At 47.5% G+C, this 25,148-nt stretch overlaps 1 protein-coding gene across 1 annotated transcript in view; it reads left to right on the top strand.

Moving 5' to 3' along the window:
• Positions 1–25,148, top strand: part of LOC140203765 (sphingolipid delta(4)-desaturase/C4-monooxygenase DES2-like) — a 37,738-nt gene extending 12,590 nt beyond the window's left edge. The window contains exons 2-3 of the mRNA XM_072269826.1: positions 20,999–21,741; positions 24,921–25,148. Of these exons, the coding sequence (XP_072125927.1) occupies positions 20,999–21,741; positions 24,921–25,064 (887 nt within the window). The 3' untranslated portion in view covers positions 25,065–25,148. The remainder of the gene's footprint in view (positions 1–20,998; positions 21,742–24,920) is intronic.

Below are 25,148 nucleotides of genomic sequence, written 5' to 3'. Positions count from 1 at the left end.
TGTCCCACAACCTATGGACTCATTTTCAAGGTTTCTTCATCTGATGTTCTCAATATTTATTGCTATTTATTTATATTATTCTTTTTTTCTTTTTGTATTTGTGCAGATTGTTGTCTTTTGTGCATTAGTTGAACACCCAAATAGGTGCGGTCTTTCATTGATTCTGTTATGGTTTTTATACTGTAGGTTTATTGGGTATGCCCACAAGAAAATGAACCTCAGGGTTGTATATGGTGACATATATGTACTTTGGTAACAAATTTACTTTGAACTCTGAACTTTATACGATCTGTTTCCATACACTACCTTGGGGTTCATTTTTTGCAGGCATTCACAGTGGAACAAAGAAACACAACATGTGAAAAAAAAACTATACTGAACTGTGGCTGATAAACATCCAATGTGAAAAAGAGGACAAATGGTACAAATAATAAATTAAAATAAGTAATAAATAATTCTGAGAACATGAGTTGTCCAGTCCTTGAAAGTGAGTCCATAGATTGTTGGGAATCAGTTCAGAGTTGGGGTGAGTGACGTTATCCACACTGGTTCAGGAGTCTGATGTGTTGAATCAGTTCAGAGTCGGGGTGAGTGACGTTATCCACACTGGTTCAGGAGTCTGATGTGTGGAATCAGTTCAGAGTTGGGGTGAGTGAAGTTATCCACACTGGTTCAGGAGTCTGATGTGTGGAATCAGTTCAGAGTTGGGGTGAGTGAAGTTATCCACACTGGTTCAGGAGTCTGATGTGTGGAATCAGTTCAGAGTTGGGGTGAGTGAAGTTATCCACACTGGTTCAGGAGCCTGATGGTTGAGGGGTAATAACTGTTCCTGAACCTGGTGGTGTGGGACCTGATGGTCGAGGGGTAATAACTGTTCCTGAACCTGGTGGTGTGGGACCTGAGGCTCCTGTACCTCCTTCCCGATGACAGCTGCATGAAGGGAGCATAGCCTGGGTGGTGGGGGTCCTGATGAAAGATGCTGCTTTCTTATAGCAGTACTGCTTGTCAACTTGTTGTCAGTGTGCTGTTTTCATGTGGAATGACAAAAAAAGTGTGTTTTTAAAAAAAGGTTTCCTATCCCAAAACCCTCCCCACCTGCTCCTTACAAGCAGAGAAAGTATTTCCTCTCCAATGCCTGACCTGTGAATGCCCCCCTCTGCCACCACTCAACCCCCATTGCATTTCATATCTTGTCATCTTGCTGGATTAAAAAACTTTCTGTCCCAATTACAGTTTTAAAAACTTGGCAAAGGTGGCTTTCACCAGAAAGGGAAGTAAATTTGTGGCTGTTTTATAAAAGGATTCCTCACTGTGGGGAGGAACGAAGGCTGTGAGCTAATCTCTGTGGTATTTCATTACCGAGAAATCACAGCAAAAAGTCACCTGATTTGATCAGGTATTCAATGGGCGCGGTTACCAGGAAACTTGAATCTGGGGCTGAGAGAGGTTACGTAATAAAATCACATGGGAACCTCTCCCACCTCACCCCACTGAGCTTCTGATGGAACATTGCCCTGAAACGTTTCCTCTGTTTTTTCTTCACGCCCTGAAATGTTTCCTCTGTTTTTCCTTTACGTATTTGACTGACGGAGATAATTCTGAAGATGCGTAGCTCGGGTGGTTGACGGTTGGGTTGAGTTGTTCTCCGATCTTGGCAATTTACTTGCACGCGTTCCTCCCTACATCACAGTTTAATTTTCGTAATGTTGACCAGTCAGCCAATTGATGAATATGTAAAGGCCAAATGAACAGGGCACTGATGACGTCTCCTCATGTGGTGACAAGACGTTTGCAAATGGATTGCCGAGATCAGAGTATCTGGCTGAGTTTTCCACTATTTTCTGGTTTTACCTCATGGTCTTTCTCTTTAGAATTTGCTAACCTTCATTGGATGGGTTCCACGAGGTTCAAAGTTCAAAGTAAATTTATTATCAAAGCACATTATCATTTGAGTTAATTGATAGATTTCCTCCACGATCTAATTGTAAATTTTTGGTACTTTTTGTTTCTTGCTGGCGGTTTGATGTTTATCTTTAGAAGCTTTTTGTATGACGCATGGCTCCGGGGTTGAACACCTAATGGGGTTTTCCCCCCCTCACTTTTTCTTGCTTAGTAGGGTTTTTTTCCCCTTTTTCTTAATCACCAACATTTTTTCAATCTTATAATAATGATTTTTTTTCTTGAGACATTGTAAGTGTTGCTTACTTCGATGTACTCTTGTTAATTTTGGATAATAATAAAAGATTTGAAAAGAAAATAATTTATTGTCAAAGGACATATATGTTCCTGTATTATTAGGCCTCTGTTGGCCAGGGGCAACCATGGATGCTGTGTCTCAGGTGCCTACGTGATACTCAAGCCAGGGCAGTACGATATGGAGAGCAAGCTGTTGCCCATGTGGCAGGCTTCCCCCTCTCCACACAGCCGGTGAACCCGAAGGAACGGCAGAGACTGGCACCCAGTGGCATTGCAGGAGTTACCAATCAGCATTGAACTCTTTGTCTTGGGGACTCCAGCTCTGGATTTTTCCCTCGGAGTTTCTCCCGAAGCCTTCCCCGTGAGTGGGTACAGCCGCAAGGCAGTGGAGGTTCGAGATCAGAGTTTCTCTTCTCCTGAATGAGCTGCCAGCCACGGCTGATGAACCCCGTCTGCCAGAAGCGATTGGCTTTTAGGCACCTATGACACACCTTTGCCCCTTCTCCTCTCAGTAGAAACTGTTCCACTGGGCTTAGTAGCTAAGCCACACATGAAGGCCGGGAGCTGGACTTGGTTGTCAGAGGCTATTTGAGACGCATGCCATTGGGAGCATTTAATAGGCAGTGGGAGCATATCTCCCAACTACCACACCCGGCTATAACAATCTTAGGGAACATATATTATACTACCCTGAGATTCATTTTCTTGCAGGCATTCTCATTAGAACAAAGAATACAATAGAATCAATAAAAAACAATAGTCTATAAATGTCTCACATTCCCACTTCTGCCATTGGTCCCCCTATCGTCTGTTGTCATGGGGCCCATGACCTCACAGCCCATTGAGGAAACAAGCAGATCCTTTGCTTTCTAATTGGATGATCCATGTTTATTAATCCAACAGAATTTGTTTCTGTAATACCCTGGTTAAGATTTCGATGCTATAGGTATTTCATTTTAGCAGTTTTCTGCAAAAGGAGTGCGTGTTGCTGGTAGAATGTTTTGGTTTTGGCTAAAGATAAGAAGCCCTGCTGTCCAGCTTAGGAATGTGGTGTCGGCCAATCAGGGTGGCGCGATCTGGAGAAAGTTTTGGAGAGAGTGGGGCAGAGAGAGTTTTGTGACAGACAGCAGTCCTGTTTTGGGTCTTTTGGCAGGAACTGTGCAGCAGGGCAGAAGGAGACTGCCACTGGAAGGAGAGGCCCCATTGTAAGAAGTGCTTTGTGCAAATGAATGGCTCCTAGGTGGGGAAGAGAGAGAGAGATTTGAAAATGTGCATGTGTTTTCATGCAGAATAAGAGACACACCCCCTAATACCCAGTTTTGGAAGAGACAAGCTCTGGCGGTTATGCGCACATTGGATTGGTTTAACTTTTTCCTAAACAACTGTTTGATAAAGCTGAAATTGGTAAATATACTTCCGTTACAATTTTATGCTGGTGTACAAACTGTCATTTCTTGCCAGCCATTAATTGAGTATGGGCAGTATTTACACAGTGTTCGCTCAAATCAGTGTTTCTTTAATCGGAACTTCATGACGTTCCTGTTCAGTTGAACCCCAGATCATACCGGCCCTGGACGGACACTGCTTATGAAAGGTGGCCTCCCCACTGCTGAGTCATGTGGCTCTTCGCAGAGTTACCTACCGAGCCAAGTTTGCATACGAGCCTGGTGAGGGGTTTACATTTCCATTTCCTAATATTCTGATAACCAGTAAACACAAGAAGATCCAAAAGCTTGAAAAAACATGCTACCATTCTCAAGAACAGCTTCTATCCCGGTATTATCAGACTGTTGAAAGGACATTTTTATGTTAGATAGCGGACTCTTAATCTCCCAGTGTACCGTACCTCGTCGTGGCCCTTGTACTTTGTCTATCTGTGGTGCACTGGTTAGTGAAAGTAACTATTAGTTTAGGATGCTGGTGAACGTTGGCAGCTCGGGTTGAGGTGTTTGATGTTGGGGTGTTCACCCAGCTTGGCAATTAGCTTGCAGACGTTTCATCACCTGTCGAGGTGACACCCTCAGTGCCAAGTTGTTGCTGTTTCACTCTGAGAGTATTCACGTTTATACAGGCTGCTTGCCTCGGTCATGATTTAGTTGACCTTTGAATTCCATTGGCGCGTTTCTTTGGCTCTTATGGGTTCGTAGATGGTGTCTATTTCAATATGTTTGCTTAGAAGCGTGGTTCTCTTCTGATAACTCTGTAAACAAAAGCTTTTCAATAAGTCAGGATGTGAGACTAATACAGTAAACCAATATGTTTTTAAAGATCCCTTGTGATTTATGGATGCAATAAAGAGGAGGAGAGCAGGAGTAGGAGTTTGCCCCTCGACCCTCAAGTCAGTTTAGTCATCATCATTATGTGCCATGTCTTATGACATCATCAATACATGCCGTGTTGTTTGACGTGGGCGATCGTGGTCTTTCCATCACCATGGTTGTTCTTGGCCAATTTGTCTACAGAAGTGGTTTGCCATCGCCACCTTCTGGGCAGTGTCTTTACAAGACGGGTGACCCCAGTCAAGATCAATACTCTTCAGAGATTGTCTGCTTTTCGTCAGTGGTTGCATAACCAGGACTTGTGATCTGTAGAAATTCTCTGATGTCTCAGCAATAGCTGGGTGTATCAAGGGAGGACAGGAGGATGGTGAGGACGTGGATGTGGTGAGGACCTACAAGTACCTGGGGGTGAACCTAGATAACAGACTTGAGTGGAGCTCCAACACAGAGGCTGTGTATAAGAAGGGTCAGAGTCACCTCTACTTCCTGAGGAGACTGGGGTCCTTTGGAATCTGCAGGACTCTCTTTCACATGTTCTACCCGTCCGTTGTCGCCAGTACAACCTTCTATGTGGTGGTGCGCTGGGGCAATGGCATCAACACGTAGATGCCAAGACGCTCAATAAACTGATTAGAAAGACTGTTATAGGGGTCAAACTAGACACGCTGGAGGTTGTGTTAGAACAGAGGGCTCTACGGAAAATCCTGGCAACTCGGACAATGTTTCTTGCCCTCTGCATGTCACCTTGGCTGAACAGACTAAGTCCATTTTAGTAATAGACTAAGACAACTGCGCCGCTGCACTGAGCGCTGTATGAGGTCATTCTTACCCTCAGCCATTAGGCTCTATAATGAGCCAACCTATATCCTGGGAAGTGATGGCCCCCTCCCGTTAAACTGTTTGAAGTAACAGTTTTTATTCTTTCTTACTTCTCTTCCAATACTTGAATATCTGTGCACTTGTAATGCTACTGTGACAGTAATTTGCTTTGGGATCAACAAAGTATTTATTTATCTATCAATCTGTCTATATGCACCAGCTTCTCATACGACCATCCACCTGCTCCCATGCCTTCATGTGACCCTGATCAGGGGGCGAAGCAGGTGCTACTCCTTGCCCAAGGGTGAGCTGCGGACTGCTGGAGGAAGGAGCATCTTTGACAGAGACACATCTCCATCCTGACACCCTAGTTTAGTAAGACGCCTGTTGGACGTATGACCTAATCTTGTTCTCAATACTGTACTGCTGTGCTGTCATTTTCTGCAAAGGATTCCTTTGAGGACTGAAAAGACGTTAGAATGAGTCTGATTATATTAAATGACTCCAACTCTCCAGGCCCCTGGGGCAGAGAGTTCCAAAGATTCACCAAATTCCTCCTTGTAGTCTTAATTGGGTAGTCCACCTGTTGTGAAACCACAAAGAAGGCAAATGCAATCTTAGCCTTCATTTCAAGACAGCTAGAACATAAAAGCAGGGAAGCAACACTAAGGCACTGCTCAGACCGCACTTGGGGAGCTGAGAGTTGTTTTGGGCCCCGTATCTAAGGATATGTTGACATCGGGGAGGGCCCAGAGGAGAATGAAAGGAGGAACACTTGGGTCTAGACTCGCTGGAGTTTAGAAGAACAAGGCGCGGGAAACCTCCTGAACGTCGAAAGTCTTAGAAAGAGTGCACCTGGAGAGGTCGTCCTTTTAGAACAGAGATGAGGAGGAATTTCTTTAGCCAGAGGGCAGTGAGTTTGTGGAATTCCTTGCCGCAGACGGATGTGGAGGCCAAGTCATTTGGTATATTTAAAGTAGAGGCTGATAGGTTCTTGAGAGTGTCAAAGCTGACGGGCAGAAGACAGGAGAATGGGGTTGAGAGGGATAATAAACCAGCCATGATGGGGTGGCAGAGCAGAATTGATGGGCCGAATGGCCTAATTCTGCTCCTGTGTCTTATTCTCTTAAAAAAAACACAGGGATTGTTTAAGATATTCTTCCCTCTAGGGGAAACATCCTCTTAGCAGAATATTTTAGTTTCAGTGAGGTCACCTCTTGCTCTTCTAAATTCCAGTGACTTAGGCAGTCCAAAGTACACTGCTTTGTCTAATGGAGCAAGTGTACTGCTTTAAGAAGGTGACTCACCTATACACTCCTGAGCGATTAGGGATGGGCAAGAACAGACTCGTTTCTCAAGGAACTGGGGAGAACATTGAGAAAAGTTCAGCGCAGAATGGAGCAGTGAGCTGAACTGGCCCGACCCTCACCTCGGGCCCCGACACCCTGACTGTTTCCATCTGGCCTGGTGCCTGAACTGTCAGCCAAACATTGGGTTCAGTCTCCTTGATAGGCTCTGGGGCCTGGGGCCTGGGCTCATCCTTTCCAGTTCGACCTAGCACTTAAATCGTCGTCCAAACATTGGGTTCAGTCTCCTTGATAGGCTCTGGGGCCTGGGGCCTGGGCTCATCCTTTCCAGTTCGACCTAGCACTTAAATCGTCATCCAAACATTGGGTTCAGTCTCCTTGATAGGCTCTGGGGCCTGGGCTCGTCCTTTCCGGTTTGACCTAGCACTTAAATCATCGTCCAAGGGTTCAGTGACTCTGGCATGCTCTGGGACCTGGGCCCCACTGCCTTGATTCAGCCTGTACCCGACTTTCCAACTACAATCACCCACGTCATACAAAAGGCACATAATGATGATGATTCTGTAAGGGCCACAATGAGGAAGAATACGAGGACCTAAAGTTCATTTTCATTGTAAGGATAGTCCGTTCAAGAGTCTGATAACAACAGGATAGAAGCTGCCTTTTAGCCTGGTGGTACTTGTTCTTAACCGTGCAAACATGAGGAAATCTGCAGATGCTGGAATCTCAAGCAACACATATCAAAGTTGCTGGTGAACGCAACAGGCCAGGCAGCATCTCTAGGAAGAGGTACAGTCAACGTTTCAGGCCCAGACCCTTCGTCAGGACTAACTGAAGGAAGAGTGAGTAAGGGATTTGAAAGTTGGAGGGGGAGGGGGAGATCCAAAATGATAGGAGAAGACAGGAGGGGGAGGGATGGAGCCAAGAGCTGGACAGATGATTGGCAAAAGGGGATATGAGAGGATCATGGGACAGGAGGTCCAGGGAGAAAGAAAAGGGGGAGGGGGGAAAACCCGGAGGATGGGCAAGGGGTATAGTGAGAGGGACAGAGGGAGAAAAAGGAGAGGGTGAAAAAGAATGTGTGTATATAAATAAGTAACAGATGGGGTACGAGGGGGAGGTGGGGCCTTAGCGGAAGTTAGAGAAGTCGATGTTCATGCCATCAGGTTGGAGGCTACCCAGACGGAATATAAGGTGTTGTTCCTCCAACCTGAGTGTGGCTTCATCTTTACAGTAGAGGAGGCCGTGGATAGACATGTCAGAATGGGAATGGGATGTGGAATTAAAATATGTGGCCACTGGGAGATCCTGCTTTCTCTGGCGGACAGAGCGTAGGTGTTCAGTGAAACAATCTCCCAGTCTGTGTGACCCGACTTGTTCTTAACTGTTTGTTTTTGCAGTGGTTTTTAGACATTGCTAATTGAATTAATTTGCCCTACTTTTTTTTTAATAGGCAGAATGTGGCTCTTTGCTTTGCCAGGTAGATTTCAGTAAAAATTCTGGAACAGTCTGGCTTGATCTGGAGGTCAGATCTTATGTGCTAACTGTGAAGTGGAGTGGAGTGCGCGGTTGCGTGATCGCTTTACAGAGTTCGGTAGATCAGTGTTCATTTCCCACTGCTGTCTTGTAAGGAGTTTGTACGTTCTCCCCGTGACTGTGTGGGTTTCCTCCGGGTGCTCTGGTTTCCTCCCACAGTGCAAGGGCGTAGGTTTAAGTCATATTTGGGTGTAGTTGGACGCACGGCCTCGTTGGGCTCGAAGGGACTGTTACCATGCTGTCTCTCTAACTTGGTATCGGTCTATGGCGTAAAAAAAGTTTGGGAACCCATGCTCCGAATAAATAAACAAACGAAGGAGCAGAAAGACGCAGTTCCACTCCTACGCCTGCAGTCAGGGGTTCAATTCCCGCCACTGCCTGTACGCTCTTCCCGTGACTTACACGGGTTTCCTCCCACACTCCACAGACCTGTGGGTTAGGGTTAGTAAGTTGTGGGCACGCTGTGTTGACGGTGGCAGTGAGCTGACCCTCGTGGGCCGTGCCCAGCACATCTCCGACTGCGTTGATCATTACCACAAACTACACATTTCACTGTACGATTCTGTGTACCTTTGATAAATAAAAATAATCTTTAAACTTTAGTCTTGAGGGCCAATTCCTCTCATGGGTGAACTATATACATTGTCGGGTGGCAGGACAGGATCTTGGCGGCTGGGTTAATTCTGACAGATGATTCATTGCCCAATGAACAGCTCCGGTAATGATTTTTGTCGTACCTGCTTGACTAGTTTTATCTTCTGTTTGGGAAACAAGCTACAAATTGTTGCTTTTGCCTCCTGGTTTAAAATATCAGTGGGTAAACCTGTCTGACTGGTGTGTGTGTGTGTGTGTGTGTGTGTGTGTGTCTGTATCCCCCATCTTCCCTCTCCACTGGTCAGACACAATCTATGATGGCATAAAACATCGATTTCTCTAACTTCCAGCAATTCCTCCCTCCCCTGTCTCTCATTTCCCATCCTCTATTCTTGCTTCCCTCTTACCCCTTCTCTTCTTCTCATCTACCCATCGCCTCCCCCTTGTCCCATGGTCCACTGCCCTCTCCAATCAGACGACTCCTCCTACATTGCAGCCAGCTCTACATTGGTGAAACTCATAAACTGGGGGACTGCCTCGTCGAGGACCTCTGCTCCATTTGCCAAAAGCAGAATTTGCTGGTGGACAACCATTTTCATCACTATCCCCATTCCTGTTCCGACATGCCAGACCATGGCCTCCTCTTTTGCCACATTGAGGCCACTCTCAGGGCGGAGGAGCAACATCTCGGTGGTCAACGTCTCAGGCCAAGAGCCTTCATCGGGACTGGAAAGGAAGCGGGCAGAAGCCAGGGAAAGAAGAGAAGAGGGAGAGGAAGCAGTAGACGTTGGTAGCTGATAGGCGAGACCCGGTGAGGGGGACGGTGGGGAGGGGAGGTGAAGTGAGAAGCCAGAAGGTGAATGGCTGGAAGAGGCAAAGGAATGAGGAGGGATGAATCTGATAGGAGAGGAGAGCGGACCATGGGAGAAGATGAAGGAGGGGAGCCAGAGGGAGGAGAAGAGAATTGGAGGAGAACCCTTTATTTAAAAAAATTGTTGAATGTCTAAGGTGCAGCTGCAAAAATTGGTGATGGTCAGTGGTACATCTGGAAAAGCTTCTGCAGGGCTTGGGTGGTGGGGTGGAGATACGTCTCTACAAAGGAGGTGTAAGACGCTCCTTCCCTCTGCTAGGCTGCAGATCACCCTCGGGCTTAACCCACCCCCACCGATCAGGGTCAAGTGAACCCATGGGAGCAGGTGGTGGATAGTCCTATGAGCGGCCGGTGTAGATCACAAGTCCTGGTTATGTGATCACTGATGCCAGGCAGACAATCTCTGAAGAGTATTGATAATGTCTAGGGGTCTCCCGTCTTGTAGAGACACTGCCCAGAAGGCGGCAATGGCAAACCACTCCTGCCAAGAACAACCATGGTCATGGAAAGACTACGATCGCCCACGTCATGCGACATGACGCATAATGAATGAATGGACCGGCAGGGCTACTGAAACTCAGGCGGGTCTTTCAAATGCAATTACAAGTTTGCTCCACCATGTGCAATTGTGTAGAATGAAAATCGGCCATTCAGCCCATCTACTCCATGTTCAGTTTGAAACTCCTGTTTTTGTCATCTCTAAATCGGGGGTTCCCAACCTGGCCCTCGGTTAACCGTAAAGACGGTTGGGAACCCCCGATCCAAATCCATTAGAACAATGCACCCTAACCTTTAATACATCCGTCTAGGGGGAGGATGAGAGGTGACTCGATAGAGGTGTACCAGATGATAAGGGGCAAAGATCCAGTGGGCAGAAACGGCAAAGGCACCACAGTAGTGTGGCGGTTAGCATGGCACCATTACGGCTCAGGGTGATCTGGAAATTAATTCCAGCACCATCTGTAAGCAGTTTAAACATTCCCCCTGTGACCATGTGGGTTTCCTCTGGGTGCTCCAGTTTCCTCCCACAGTCCAAATACGTACCGATTAGTAGGTTAATTGGTCATTGTAAATTGCCCTGTGCCTAGGCTAGGGTCAAATCGGGGGATTGCTGGGATGTGCGGCACACTGGGCTGGAAGGGCCTATTCCATGTTGTATCTCGAAATAAAACTGAATGAGATAACAAATTCTGTAAAAACTGGTGAGGGTCAACAGGGACTTGATGAATTTCCTTAGCCTCTTGAGGAAGTAGAGGCTTTATGATCAGTGTCCTGGTGCTGGGGACGTCAGCCTGTGAAGGGACATCAGCACCGGCTTGCTTTTCCTCACAGGGGCTTTGTCGTGATTGGCAAAGGCTGAGTTTCTGATATCTCTCCAGAGCTTTAGGTGCCTGTTGTACAGAGATATCTGCTTCACGTACAGGGAGCAGCGATCACCCTCAGGAAGTTGGTAACTGATGTGATGTACTAACTTGGATCACTCCTGAATAACAATATATATTTATATTGCATCTCTAACACTACAATATCCTCTGGCATTTCACAATTACCACGTAAGTTCGGCGAGAGGAGAAGATGGCGGCGTGCCTGCCTGTGCGCAGCCCTCTGGTCAAAAATGATATCGTATCCGTTAAATAGGGGCCGTGGACAATTCTGATTTGATGGAGAATGGACGTGAAAGCACAGAGGAACATCTGGAGAAATTTCTGAAACGCCCGTTCGCTGCTGTCGTTTCTGTGTGGTGGGGAATCTTTCGGAGGGTAGGCCTCAAAATCCCCAGCCTTGCCTGCTTTTGGCGGCTGAGAAGGAGGTTGAATCATTCAGCAGAGATGGCGCTCAGTACCTCGGTGTTGGAGAGCTGATCAGAACTCGAAGTTTTCAGATGACTCAGAGCCGGATTGTGGTCGGCATGGCAGGGAGAGTTTTTCTTCCTTCTCCCATCTGCGTGAGATGTGGACATTTAGAGACTTTGAACCTTACTGTGCTCACGGACTTCTTCATCAAGTTATGGTATTGTTGCACTGTTGTAACTATATGTTATAATTACACACATCAAAGTTGCTGGTGAATGCAGCAGGCCCTCTTCCTAGAGATGCTGCCTGGCCTGCTGCGTTCACCAGCAACTTTGATGTGTGTTGCTTGAATTTCCAGCATCTGCAGAATTCCTGTTGTTTGCGTTTTTAAAATATGTTATAATTATGTAGTTTTGTCAGTTTTTTCAGTCCTGTGTTTTGTGATATCACACCAGAAGAAATAATGTATCATTCCTTAATGCATGCATTACCAAATGACAATAAAAGAGGACAGCATGTCCTCATAATCTAAATTAAAACTTTGAGGTTTAGCCGTGGAAGATGTTATCTAGACAAAGGTTTGCTAAACAGGTTTTAAGGAATACCTTTAGATGTTGAGGGAGTGGTTAGTGTGATGTTATTACAGCTCAGAGTTCAGAGTTCAAATATGGCGATACTTATCAGAAGTCTGTACGTCCTCCCCGTGGAATATATGGGTTTTCCCCAGGTTCTCGGTTTCCTCCCACAGTCCAAAAACGTACTGGGTAGGTAAATTAGTCATGATCGATTGTTCTGCGATTAGGTCAGGGTAAAATCAGGATTGTCGGGGGTTGCTGGAGCTGGAGTGGATAGGGGCTCGAAGGGCTGGGGGCCAGCTCCACAGTGTCCCCACATAAAACAAAACATTCAGTTCCTCAGGCGACCGGGGGCCGTGTCAGTGTTTGTACATCCTGTGCCAGTGTTGAAGGTGGTGGGAAATTTCAAAAAACTCTTGTGAGGCTCCCAAAATATGACTGGTGGTCCCCACCGACCAGGACCTTGTCCTGTATACCGAGAGTTGGGCTGAGGGGTGGGTGGGGATCAGATTTAATATCATCGGCAAGTATCATGAAATTTGTTTAGCGGCGGCAGTAATAATAAAAACTGTAATTTACAGTGAGTGTATAAAAAGTTAAAATAAATCGTGCAAAAAGAGAAAAAAAATAGTGAGGTAGTGTTGATGGGTTCAGTGTCCATTCAGAAATCGGATGGCGGAGGGGAAGAAGCTGTTCCTGAATCGTTGAGTGTGTACCTTCAGGCTCCTGTACCTCCTCCCTGATGGTAACAATGAGAAGAGGGCATGTCCTGGGTGATGGGGGTCCGTAATGATGGACGCCGCCTTTTTGAGACATCGCTCCTTGAAGATGTCCTGGGTACTGGGGAGGCTGGTGCCCGTGATGCAGCTGACTGAATTGGGCAGCACCAGGATTAAATTTAATATCACTGATGTTACGTCAGGAAATCTGCAGCAGTAGCACAGTTCAAGACATAAAAACTCAAGTTACCTTAAATAAATAATAGTGAAAAAGACAGATACTGAAACCGGGCAACACACACAAAATGCTGGAGGAACTCAGCAGATCAGGCAGCATCTACAGAGGGGAATGAACAGTCAGTGTTTCAGGCCAACACCATTGCAGGTATCTGGACCTAAACCATGTGTCCCGATGAATTGTTTAGGCCCAAAATGTCAACTGTTTATTCCGTTCCATGGACGCTGCCTGGCCTGCTGAGTTCCTCCAGCATTTTGTGTGTTCTCTGGATTTCCAGCATCTGCAGAATCTCGTGTTTATAATAACGTTCATGGATCTATTGCGAAACCTGATGGTGTAGGGCAAAAAGCTGGTTTTAGATCACTGGGTATGGGTCTTCAGGCTCCTGTCCCTCCCTCCCTGATAGCAGTAGTGTGAAGTGGGCATGCTCCAGATGGCAAGGGTCTTTAATGATGGGCGTCATCTTCTTGACTGGCAGAGGGTTGGAGGTACATCTCTACCAAAGGAGGTGTGAGGTGCTCCTTCTCTCCGTTAGCCTGCAGGTCACCCTTGGGCAAGGTGTAGCACCTGCTTAGCCTCCCGATCAGGGTCACGTGAGGCCATGGGAGCAGCCGGTGCAGACCACAAGTCCTGGTTACGTGACCACTGACACCAGGCAGACAACCTCTGAAGAGTATTGATAATGGCTGAGGGTCACCCATCTTGTAAAGACACGGCCCAGAAGGCGGCAAAGGCAAACCACTTCTGCAGGAAAGTTTTCCGAGAGCGATCATGGCCATGGAAAGACCGTGATCACCCACGTCATTGGACATGGCACATGATGATGATGATCTTAGGGCACTGCCTGTTGAAGGTGTCCACAGCTGGGGGGGGAGGATTGGGCCTGTGATGGAGCTGACTGAGTCTCCACTATCCTTCTGCAACCTCTGCCATTGGAGCGTCCATGCCAGGCAACCAGTCAGAATGCTCTCCACTATATTTGCAAGAGTCATAGGAAGGTACAACACAGAAACAGGCCCTTTGGCCCATCTAGTCCATGCCAAACTGCACCAGGACCATAGCCCTCCATACCCCTACCATCCATGTACCTATCCAAACTTTTTTTTAATGTTGAAATCGAGGTCTCGTGCACTAGTTGTGCTGGCAGCTCGTTCCACACTCTCATCGCCCTCTGAGTGAAGAAGCTCCCCCTTGTGTTCCTTTTAAACTACCTTTCACCCTTAACCCATGACCTCTGGTTGTAGTGTCACTGAAACTCTGTGGAAAAAGCCTGCTTCCATTTACCCCTCAGTTTTGTACGCCTCTATCAAATCTCCTTTGAATCTTCTACATTCTAACCTATTCAGTCTTTCCTTATAATTCAGGTCCAACAGTCCTGGCAACATCCTTGTAATTTTTCTCTGTACTCTTTCAAATTTATTTTCCTGTAGGTAGGTGACTAAAACTGCACACAATCCTTCAAATTAGGCCTCATCAATGTATGATACAACATCAATAGAACCTCCCATCTTCCACCCTCAATACTTTGAATTATGAAGGCAAATGTGTCAAAAGCTTTCTTTACAACCCAACCTACCTGTGACGCCATTTTTAATGAGCTGTGGACCTGTATTCCCAGATTGCTTTGTTCTACAACAGCACCACTGTTCACTGTGTAAGGCCTACCCTGGCTGGTCTTGGACGACATACCAAAAACAAAAGTGGGGATGGATGAAAAAAGGCCTTTCAGTCCATTATGTGTTTAATGCAAGCTCATTCTCTTGTCTGTTGCAGTGAAGGCATGGAGGATGGTTTGGAGACCTCAGCCTCCTGGTACACATGTGGGTTCATGCAATCTGCTGACTACAGTTTGATGGCTGAGCTTGGCTTGTGCTTGGCTCTCGAGGTGAGGTGATGGGAGGGGAAAAAGGCTTCCCGCTTATCTTCCATGCCAATGGGGAGACCTCTGGAAGGAAGAAAGATTGAAAAGAGGGTTAGAGCAATCAGTAAATTGTGTCTGCACTCTAGTTGGGTCCGTGAGAGATACGGCACTGAAACGGGATAGCGAGGCACCCTGAAGTTGTTTGGGATTCTAAGGGAAGGCAGAAACTTGGTACAGTGATCCGAATTATCACTAAACCTCACGAGCAGATGCCACTCACAGCTCTAGTGACCTGGGATTAGTCCTGACCTCTGGTGCTGTCATGTTCGCCCTACGATCTTGTGCCAAAAAGATGTAGGTTGCTGGGCTAATAATTACCGCCTGTGATAGGGGGTATTTTGGGGGGGCGGAATTAATGAGAATCTATCTGGGGAGAATAACTGGGATTAGTGAAAATAGGCTTTTGAAGGTTGGCACAGGTTGGTGGTCTGAAGGGCCTGTGTCTCCATTGCTCCTCCAGATGCCCACGGAAACCTGAGACACTGAGGACGCGATGGCTGTCCACAACAGTTGCCGGTGTTGACCTCGGTACCCAAGAGGTTGCCTCCGGTGGAGGAAATTGTTACTCTGGTCAGTACCGCCTGTTGGTGACACACTCCACGACTGGTCAGCTGTTCCGCATAAATGCTCTGTGACAAGACCGCTAATCCAGAAGGCTCGAGTGATTGGTGAATGAGAGACCAAATCCCATAACTAAACTGCTGCTTAAATCTCAGAATCCTATCTGGTTCATTTGGGCTGCAGGGAGAAACAGAAGGCCATTCAGCCCTTCAAATTGTGGCTGATCTGGCATTCCTCACAGCTACGTTTTCTGAAACCCTCGATTCTCTTACTGATTGGAGTTGATCCATCTCAAATATCGCCAAGGACTCAGTTACGCACCCTTCTGAGGGAAGATGTCCCCCAGAGGAAACGTTCTTCTCACTTGAGGCATAGAGAAGTACAGCACAGAAACAGGCCCTTCAACCCATCTAGCCCATGCCAAACTATTTAAGCTGCCTACTGCCATTGACCTGCACCCAGACCATAGCCCTCCCTTCCCCTCCCATCAATGTACCTATCCAAAGTTCTCTTAAACATTGAAATGGAGCTTTGCATGTTCCGCTGGCAGTTCATTCCACATTCTTACAACCACCTGTGTGAAGAAGTTTTCAGTTCATGTTCCCCTTAAACTTCTCACCTTTCACCCTTAACCCATGACCTCCAGTTGTCCCACCCAATCTCAGTGGGAAAGAGCCTGCTTGCATTTTCCCCATCTATGCCCCTCATAATTTTGTATACCTCTATCAAACCTCCCCTCAGTCGTCTATGTTCTAAAGAATACAGTCCTAACCTATCCAGTCTTTCCTTATAACTCAGGTCCCCCAGTTCTAGCAACATCCTTGTAAATTTTCTCTGCACTCTTTCAACCTCGTTTACATTTTTCACATAGGTAGGTGACCAAAACTGCAAACAATACTCCAATATAGGCCTCACCAACGCCTTATACAACTTCAACATAACATGTCAACTCCTGCACAAAGTACTTTGATTTATGCAGACCAATGTGCCAAAAGCTTTCTTTACGACCCTGTCTACCTGTGATGCCACTTTCAATGAATTATGGACCTGTATTCCCAGATCCCTATGCTCTACCACACTCCTCAGTGTCCTACCAGTCACTGTGTAAGGCCTACCCTGGTTGGTCCTACCAAAGAGCAACACCTCACTCCCATCTGCATTGAATTCCATCTGCCATTTTCCAGCCCATTTCCCCAGCTGCTGCAGATCCCTCTGCAAACTCATACCCTGTGGTTCCGGACTTTCCCATGAGAGGAACTATTTTCTGAGCATTAACTCTATCCTGAGTCTGAAGAGATTTTGTTGAGAAGATTGGCCATGTTCTTCCAAACTACAGTGAGTAGATCCTTGACCCACTTGCCCTTTCCTCTGTGACCAGCTCCTTCAAATCAGGATCATCACACTAGATCTTGTTTGAACCATCTCCATAGAACAGTTCAGCAAAGCTCAGGAACAGGCCCACAATGTTGTGTCAAGCTAATTAAACTGGTAAATAAAATGCTACTAAATCAATTCCTTCTACCTCTCCGATCTTTCCCTCTTCCCCTTGCATCACCTCGTCCGCCTCCACCTCCCTGTACGTTCATGTTCCTACCCAAGAGGAGACATCTCTATTGTATTCACCTCCTTTAGTGGGGACAGGGTGGAGATATGTCTCTACCAAAGGAGGTGTAAGGCACTCATTCCCTCCGCTAGCCTGCAGGTCACCCTTGGGCAAGGTGTAGCACCTGCTTAGCCCCCGATCAGGGTCATGTGAAGCCATGGGGGCAGGTGGTGGATGGTCATATGAGCAGCCGGTGCAGATCACAAGTCCTGGTTATGCGACCTCTGACGCCAGGCAGACAATCTCTGAAGAGTATTGATCGTGGCTGGGGTCACCCGTCTTGTAAAGACACTGCCCAGAAGAAGACAATGGCAAACCACTTCTGTAGAAAAACTTGCCAAGAACAATCATGGTGATGGAAAGGCTATGAACGGCCACATCAAATGACACAGCACACAATGGCGACAACGGTGATGGTGGTGGTGGTGGTGGTGCTGGAGGTCTCCAATAAAATATATTTACTTGGAAAAGCAGGGGGAGGTTTAAAGCCATGCTCAGTACTTTGAATATAGTTTCACTTGTGCAATTGGTTTTAAACACCTCTATAAGATCACCTTTCAGTCATCTACGCTCCAGTGAATACAATCGGAGCCTGCCCAACCTCTGTCCCTAAAACTCGAGTGACATCCTCAGGAATCTCTCCTGCAATGTAGAGTTCAAAGTAAATTTATTATCGACAGACCACACACTACTGTGAAATTCATTTTCTTGTAGGTATTTACAGGGGGAAACCAAAATGCAATACAATTTGTGAAGAGCTGTGCTGACAAACACCCATCGTACAGAGGAAGTCAAGCTGTTCACATACAAAAATACTGAGAACACGAGTTGTATAGAGTTCTTGAAAGTGAGCCTGTAAGTCGTTGAGTCAGTTCAGTGCCAAGGTGAGTGAAGTTCTCCACACTGGCTCGGGGTAATAACTGTTCCTGAACCTGGTGGTGTGGGACCCCAATGCTCCTGTACCTCCTGACCAATGGTGGCAGCAAGAAGAGAGCACGGCCTGGATGGTGGGGGTCCTTGATGACGGATGCTGCTTTCTTGTGGCAGTCTTCCGTGCAAGGGTACTCGATGGTGGGGAGGGCTTTGCCTGTGATGGACTGGGCTGCATTCACCACTCTCCGCACGCTTTTCCGATCCTGGGCTTTGGTGTTTCCAGGCCAGGCAGTCCCCGATGTTCCACGCCAGGCCGGAGGCCGCTGGTCCTGAGAATCAGCTCTGCTGGTGATGTGTTTGAAAGCGTAGCCGACACACAGGCAGGTGTCTGATGTACAGAGACCACCTTCTGCTCGTAAAGGAAGATGGCAAAGTGAGTTATTTCAGTTCAGTGTATTAAATTATTTCTTAGTTTTTTTTCTTTAAAACGAGTAAGCACTAGGGTTGGCATGGTAGCGTAACGCTTTAAAGTGATCAGCGATTGGGGTGCAATTCCCGCCGATGTCTGTAAGGAGTTTGGACGCTCTCTTCGTGACCGTGTGGGTTTCCTCTGGGTGCTCCGGTTTCATCCCACAGTCCAAAGACGTACGGGTCAGGTTTGCTAAACTGTGGGCAACCTATGTTGATGCCAGAAACATGGCGATACTTGTGGGTTTGACCCAGCATGTCTCCAGACTGTGTTGATTGTTGACGCATTACACTGTATGTTTCAGTGTACACGTGACAAATAAAGCTATTCTCTTGCAACACACACAAAATGCTGGAGGAACTCAGCAGGCCGGGCAGCTTCTATGGAAAACAGTACAGTTGACGTTTCGGGCCGAGACCCTTCAGCAGGACTATTTTCCCCACAGGAGCTGCCTGGCTGAGCTGGGAGAGGGAGAGGGAGAGGGAGAGGAGAGGAGAGGAGAGGAGAGACACAGTCTGTGTGTGTGTGTGTGTGTTGCTTGGATTTCCAGCACCTGCAGATCTTCTCTTGTTTGTGAAAGTTAATCTCTTACCTCATTTGGTAACACCGAGAAAAGACTATGAGGTATTCTGGGGTGGGGGTCTCATGGTCTGGCAGATAAAGGTCCATTTGCCAAAAAAAAGTGCTCACTCTGTCTCATGGGATACCTCTCGACCGCGGTGGGCTGCTCCCAGCGGGCCCTGTGGGTGAGGGATTGTGTGTGGGGGCTCTACTGGTACAAGATCCAGCCCAACTTCCCATAATGGAGGGGGCTTTGTTGGTATTCAAGACCACATTTGGAATATCAGACATCCCACCTCTCACGGAAGTTCCTGGAGTCTCCCACATATGAATAGTGGCTCCCTGATGCCCGCACATTATATACAATATCCCGGAAATCAATTTTTTTGAGAGTGAGAGAGCAAAAAAGCGAGAGCACGCAAACGAGAGAGAGCGCAAGAGAGAAAGCAAGCAAGAGAGAGTGCACAAGCGACCAGGAAAGAGAGAGAGTGCGCGAGCGAGAGCAACCACGAGAGAGAGAGTGCGCGAGCGAGAGCAACCACGAGAGAGAGAGTGCGCGAGCGAGAGCAACCACGAGAGAGAGAGTGCGTGAGCCAGAGCAACCACGAGAGAGAGAGTGCGCGAGCGAGAGCGCGCCATGGCAGGGTGTTCCAAAAAAAATAAAAAATAAAACGTACGTCACCCCAGACTACCCTAAGGTGTACCCCTGCCTAATAGGGGTCAAAAATAATGACAGTGTTTCTCGCTGCATTGTTTGCAACAGTGACTTTTCTATTGCCCATGGTGGGTTAAGACTGTAAAAGACATATTGAGGTGAGATTAACAGGTGTCATTCGTTCATTAGCATAGCTAACGTTATTTAAACTAGCTGGCCAGCTGCTCAGGAGCTACTCTATTGCAGACATCCCACCTCTCCCGCAAGTTCTGGGAGTCTTCCGCAAATTGGTGGTTCTACCCCGCTGAAATCAGTTTTTGAAGGGTGGGATGTCTGGAATATTGTGAGGGAAAGATGTGCTGGCACTGGAGAGGTCCGGAGGAGGTTCGTAAGAATTATCCTGGGAATGAAAGGCTTAACATATGGAGAGTGTTTGAAGCCTTTGGGCCTGTACTTGCTGGAGTTTGGAGGGATGAATATAGGCCCAGAAGCATCAAACACTCTCCATACCAGTACCTAACGAACACTAAAAGTTCTGGATCGAGTGGATATGGAGCAGATGTTGCCAATAGTGGGAGAGTCTAGGATCTGAGGGCACAGCCTCAGAATAAAGGGACACCCCTTTAGAACTGCGATGAGAAGGAACTTCTCCAGCCAGTAGACGATGAATCTGAGGAATGGGTTGGCACAGGCGGCTGCGGAGGGCAAGTCACTGGCAGAGATTGATAGGTTCTCAACTGGTGAGGGATTTAAGGTTTACTGGGAAAAGGCAGGAAAATGGGGGTGAGGGAAGAAAAGATCAGTCATCATCGAAATGCAGAGCAGAATCGATGGGCTCACTTGGAGTATTGTGAGCAATTTTGGGCCCCTTATCTTAAAAAAAAGGATGTGATGACATCGGAATCTATAGCAGGATCACGAGAATGATTCTGGAAATGAAGGGTTATCATATGAAGCATGCTTGTTGGCTCTGGGCCTGTACTCGCTGGAATTTAGAAGAATGGGGGGGGCGGAATTCTTATTGAAACATCTCGAATATTGAAAGACCTTGATAGAGTGGAAGTTTCCCATGGTGGGAGAGTCTAAGACCAGAGGACACAGCCTCAGAATAAAGGACATCCATTTAAAACGGAGATGAGGGGTTTTCTTTAGGCAGAGGGTAGAGAATCTGTGGAATTTGTTGTTACAGGAAGCTGTGGAGGCCAAGTCATTGGGAATATTTAAGGCAGAGGCTGATAGATTCTTGATTAGTCAGGGCATGGAGGGATATGGGGAGGAGGCAGGAGATTGGGGCTGAGAGGAAAAATGGATCAGCCATGATGAAATGGCAGAACAGACTCGATGGGCCGAATAGCCTAATAGCATGTGGAAATTTGAGAAGTCATGACTCTTGCTGAAACCTGATTGTCACTCTCTTGCTTCTTACAGCCAAGCACCCGGAGATTAAGTCACTGATGGGCCCAGATCCCCACCTGAAGTGGATAGTCACGGCGATGGTGATCTTTCAGATCGCCTCCTGTTACCTGGTGAAGGACCTGCCCTGGAAGTGGCTGCTGCTCTGGGCGTACGTGGTGGGTGGCAGCGTCAACCACTCCCTGACCCTGGCCATCCACGACATCTCCCACAACGTGGCCTTCGGCAACAAGGATGCCAAGTGGAACCGCTGGTTCGCCATCTTTGCCAACCTGCCCATCGGCATGCCCTACTCTGCCTCCTTCAAGAAGTACCACATAGACCACCACCGGTACCTGGGTGGAGACGGGCTCGACGTCGACGTGCCCACCGACTTCGAGGCTTGCTTCTTCCGCACCCCGGCCCGCAAGGTGCTCTGGCTGGTCGTACAGCCGCTGCTTTACATCCTGAGGCCCCTCTACGTCAACCCCAAGCCCATCACCCAGATGGAGGTAGTCAACGCCGTCATCCAGCTGAGCTACGACATGGCCATCTACCACGTCTGGGGCCTGAAGCCCGTGTTCTACATGCTGTCCAGCTCTATGCTGGGGATGGGCCTGCACCCCATCTCCGGGCACTTCATCGCCGAGCACTACATGTTCCTGAAGGGATACGAGACCTACTCCTACTACGGACCCCTCAACTGGATAACCTTCAACGTGGGTTACCACATGGAGCACCATGACTTCCCCAGTATTCCTGGCAGCAAACTGCCCCAGGTAACTGCCCACCTCACGGGATCCTTCCCCTCCACGCACCTCCGCTCCTTTTCGGAGATACCACTGACCCTTCCCACAGGCCCATCGAGCCTGCTCCACCATTCAATCCCTCCCAAGCTCACTGTCCTGCCTTCTTCTTTGATGCACTTACTAATAAAGACCCTATCAACCTTCGCTTTGAATATATCCAATGACTTGGCCTCCGCAGCCACTTGTGGCAATGAATTCCACAGATTCACCACCCTCTGGCTAAAGAAATTCCTCCTCATCTCTGTTCTGAAGGGGTGTACTTGTATTCTGATGCTGTGCCCTCTGGTCCTAGACTCCCCCCACTGTAGGAAATATCTTCTCCACGTGTACTCTATCTAGCATACGTCATGGTAACCCTTTTGGTCTAATAAACCCCTGATACCCAGTTACACGCATGAGAACAACTAACCTCCTATCCTGACGAAGGGCCTCGGCCTGAAACGTCGACTCTACCTCCTCCTAGAGATGCTGCCTGGCCTGCTGCGTTCACCAGCAACTTTGATGTGTGTTGCTTGAATTTCCAGCATCTGCAGAATTCCTGTTGTTTGTGTAACCTCCTATCCTGTATATCTTTGGGATGTGGGAGGAAGACCGAGCCCCAGAGGAAACCCACACGGTTACAGGGAGAACATACAAACTCCTTACAGACCGCGGCAGAAATGAACCTGGGTTGCAAGCGCCGTAATGGCGTTAACCTGAACACTACGATACTATACCTGTGGTAACTTCTACTTTGAAAAAGGCACACTCGACAACTTCATAACCAAAGAAACAACTTTATCTCGAAGGTCAAAACCATTATGCATATACTGAGGCTTTCACAACCCGTATGGCACGGCGGGAACACTGTATACAGAGACCACCGGAAGTAAAACCCCCCCCATTATCCTAATTAGTATTAGAGAAGATTTACTAAAATGTTGTCTGGGTTTCATCACCTAAGTTACAGAGAAAGGTTGAACAAGTTGGGTCTTTATTCTTTGGAACGTAGAAGGTTGAGGGGGGACTTGATAGAGGTATTTAAAATTATGAGGGGAATAGATAGAGTTGACATGGATAAGCTTTTTCCATTGAGAGTGGGGGAGATTCAAACAAGAGGACATGAGTTGAGAGTTAAAGGGCAAAAGTTTAGGGGTAACATGAGGGGGAATTTCTTTACCCAGAGAGTGGTAGCTGTGTGGAACGAGCTTCCAGCAGAAGTGGTTGAGGCAGGTTCGATGTTGTCGTTTAAAGTTAAACTGGATAGATATATGGACAGGAAAGGAATGGAGGGTTATGGGTTGAGTGCGGGTCGGTGGGACTAGGTGAGAGTAAGAGTTCGGCACGGACTAGAAGGGCCGAGATGGCCTGTTTCCGTGCTGTAAATTGTTATATGGTTATAAACTTACTTTTAACAATGCTCACATTACAACAATACCACTCCAAGGTCTTTGTCCTGGGGTGGTGGGAGAGGATCTATAAATGGGGACATTGTTTTCAGGACAAGTGGTCACTACTACCATGCAAATTAAGTTTCCTTCTGATGGCCATGAATCAGGAAATTCTCTGCCCTAGTTAGAGACCGGGGCTTGACCTTGGATGCTCTGTGGAGGCAAGTGAACAGGGTGCAGGAATCGAATCTGAAAAGTAAAGGAGAGGGGGCCAGTAAAGGTGGGGGGACAGGTGGATCCAGGTGAGGAGAGGTTGATCGACGGCTGGAGTCCCACAGGAGGGAGGCGTGGAGACAGTGATAGGCTGGGATCTGAAGGGTGGAAACATAGAAAATAGGTGCAGGAGTAGGCCATTCGGCCCTTCGAGCCTGCACCGCCATTCAGTATGATCATGGCTGATCATCCAACTCGGAACCCTGTACCTGCATACCCCCATACCCCCTGATCCCCGTAGCCACAAGGGCCATATCTAACTCCCTCTTAAATATAGCCACTGAACTGGCCTCAACTGTTTCCTGTGGCAGAGAATTCCACAGATTCACCACTCTCTCTGTGAAGAAGTTTTTCCTAATCTCAGTGCTAAAAGGCTTCCCCTCTATCCTCAAACTGTGACCCCTCGTTCTGGACTTCCTCAACATCGGGAACAATCTTCCTGCATCTAGCCTGTCCAATCCCTTTAGGATTTTATACGTTTCAATCAGATCCCCCCCTCAATCTTCTAAATTCCAACGAGTATAAGCCTAGTCGATCCAGTCTTTCCTCATACGAAAGTCCTGCCATCCCAGGAATCAATCTGGTGAACCTTCTTTGTACTCCCTCTATGGCAAGGATGTCCTTCCTCAGATTAGGGGACCAAAACTGCACAGGGCCGCAGATGGCAGAATCTGATAGGGCAGGAAGGTGAAAAGTAGAACCAAATTCAAGATTAAAGACAGCTTGTTGTCATTCTTCAGTACATGAGTGTAGAAAAGAACAAAATAATTACTAGCCTGGATCTGGTGCAGCATAAAAAGAACAGGATAAGCACAGTTGGGCACCACAGTTAGCACTATTACAGCTCGAGCCGCTGGGATGCGGAGTTCAGTCCGGGCTTCCTCAGTAAGAAAATTTGCATTTTCCTTCCCGTTTGCACACAGATTTCCTCCGGGTGCTCCGGTTTCCTCCCACAGGCCAGATCGGTACCGGTCACTAGGTGAATTGGTCATTTTGGAAACTGTCTTGCGACTCAGCGAGGGTTAAATCAGGTGTTGCTGGCTGGTGTGGCCCGTTGGGAGGGCCAGTTCTGCACTGCGTCTCAATAAGTTAATAAATAGGAAAGAGAATGAAAGACAAAAAGCCCAATAAATTGGAAAACAATCCTATAAAAGCCAATGAACAAGAAACTCAAAACAAACGGTCCATACACTGATGGTATGTACACATAGTGGGGGGGGGGAGACAGTGGGCAGATGGGAACAGCGGAAGAGAGGACTGGAGATCCCATGGGGAAGAGCAAATGCACTGGGAAGAAGGGGATGTGAGTGAGAGCCTGGGGTAGATCAGGAGGACAGAGGAGGGAGCAGGTCACTGGGATTCAAGAGTTCGATGTTCATGCCCTATAGACCACCCAAGGGGGAATTCAAGGCACCGTTCCTGTAGTTTGCATTGGGCCTCACCCCCGTAGAGGATGAAAAGCTGAGCGCTCTCTCATCTGTAACCTCAAATCCCATCCCGTTTCAGGTGAAGAAGATGGCCCCAGAGTTTTACGAAAACCTGCCCCAGCACAACTCTTGGCTGAGAGTCTTGTGGGACTTCATATTCTGCGACAACCTGGGGCCTTTCTCCCGGGTCAAGCGGAACTGCAAGCTGGTGAAGGATGAGTGAAGCCCGCTGGCTGCTGGTTAACGCACAGCCTTTCCCTGTAAATCCTCAATAAAACCGCTTTGGTAACCTGTGACTGATCACCAC

This window comes from Mobula birostris, chromosome 10, assembly GCF_030028105.1.
Source record: "Mobula birostris isolate sMobBir1 chromosome 10, sMobBir1.hap1, whole genome shotgun sequence".
NCBI classification, from domain to species: Eukaryota; Metazoa; Chordata; class Chondrichthyes; order Myliobatiformes; family Myliobatidae; genus Mobula; species Mobula birostris.
This window is presented reverse-complemented; position numbering and strand designations above follow the sequence as displayed.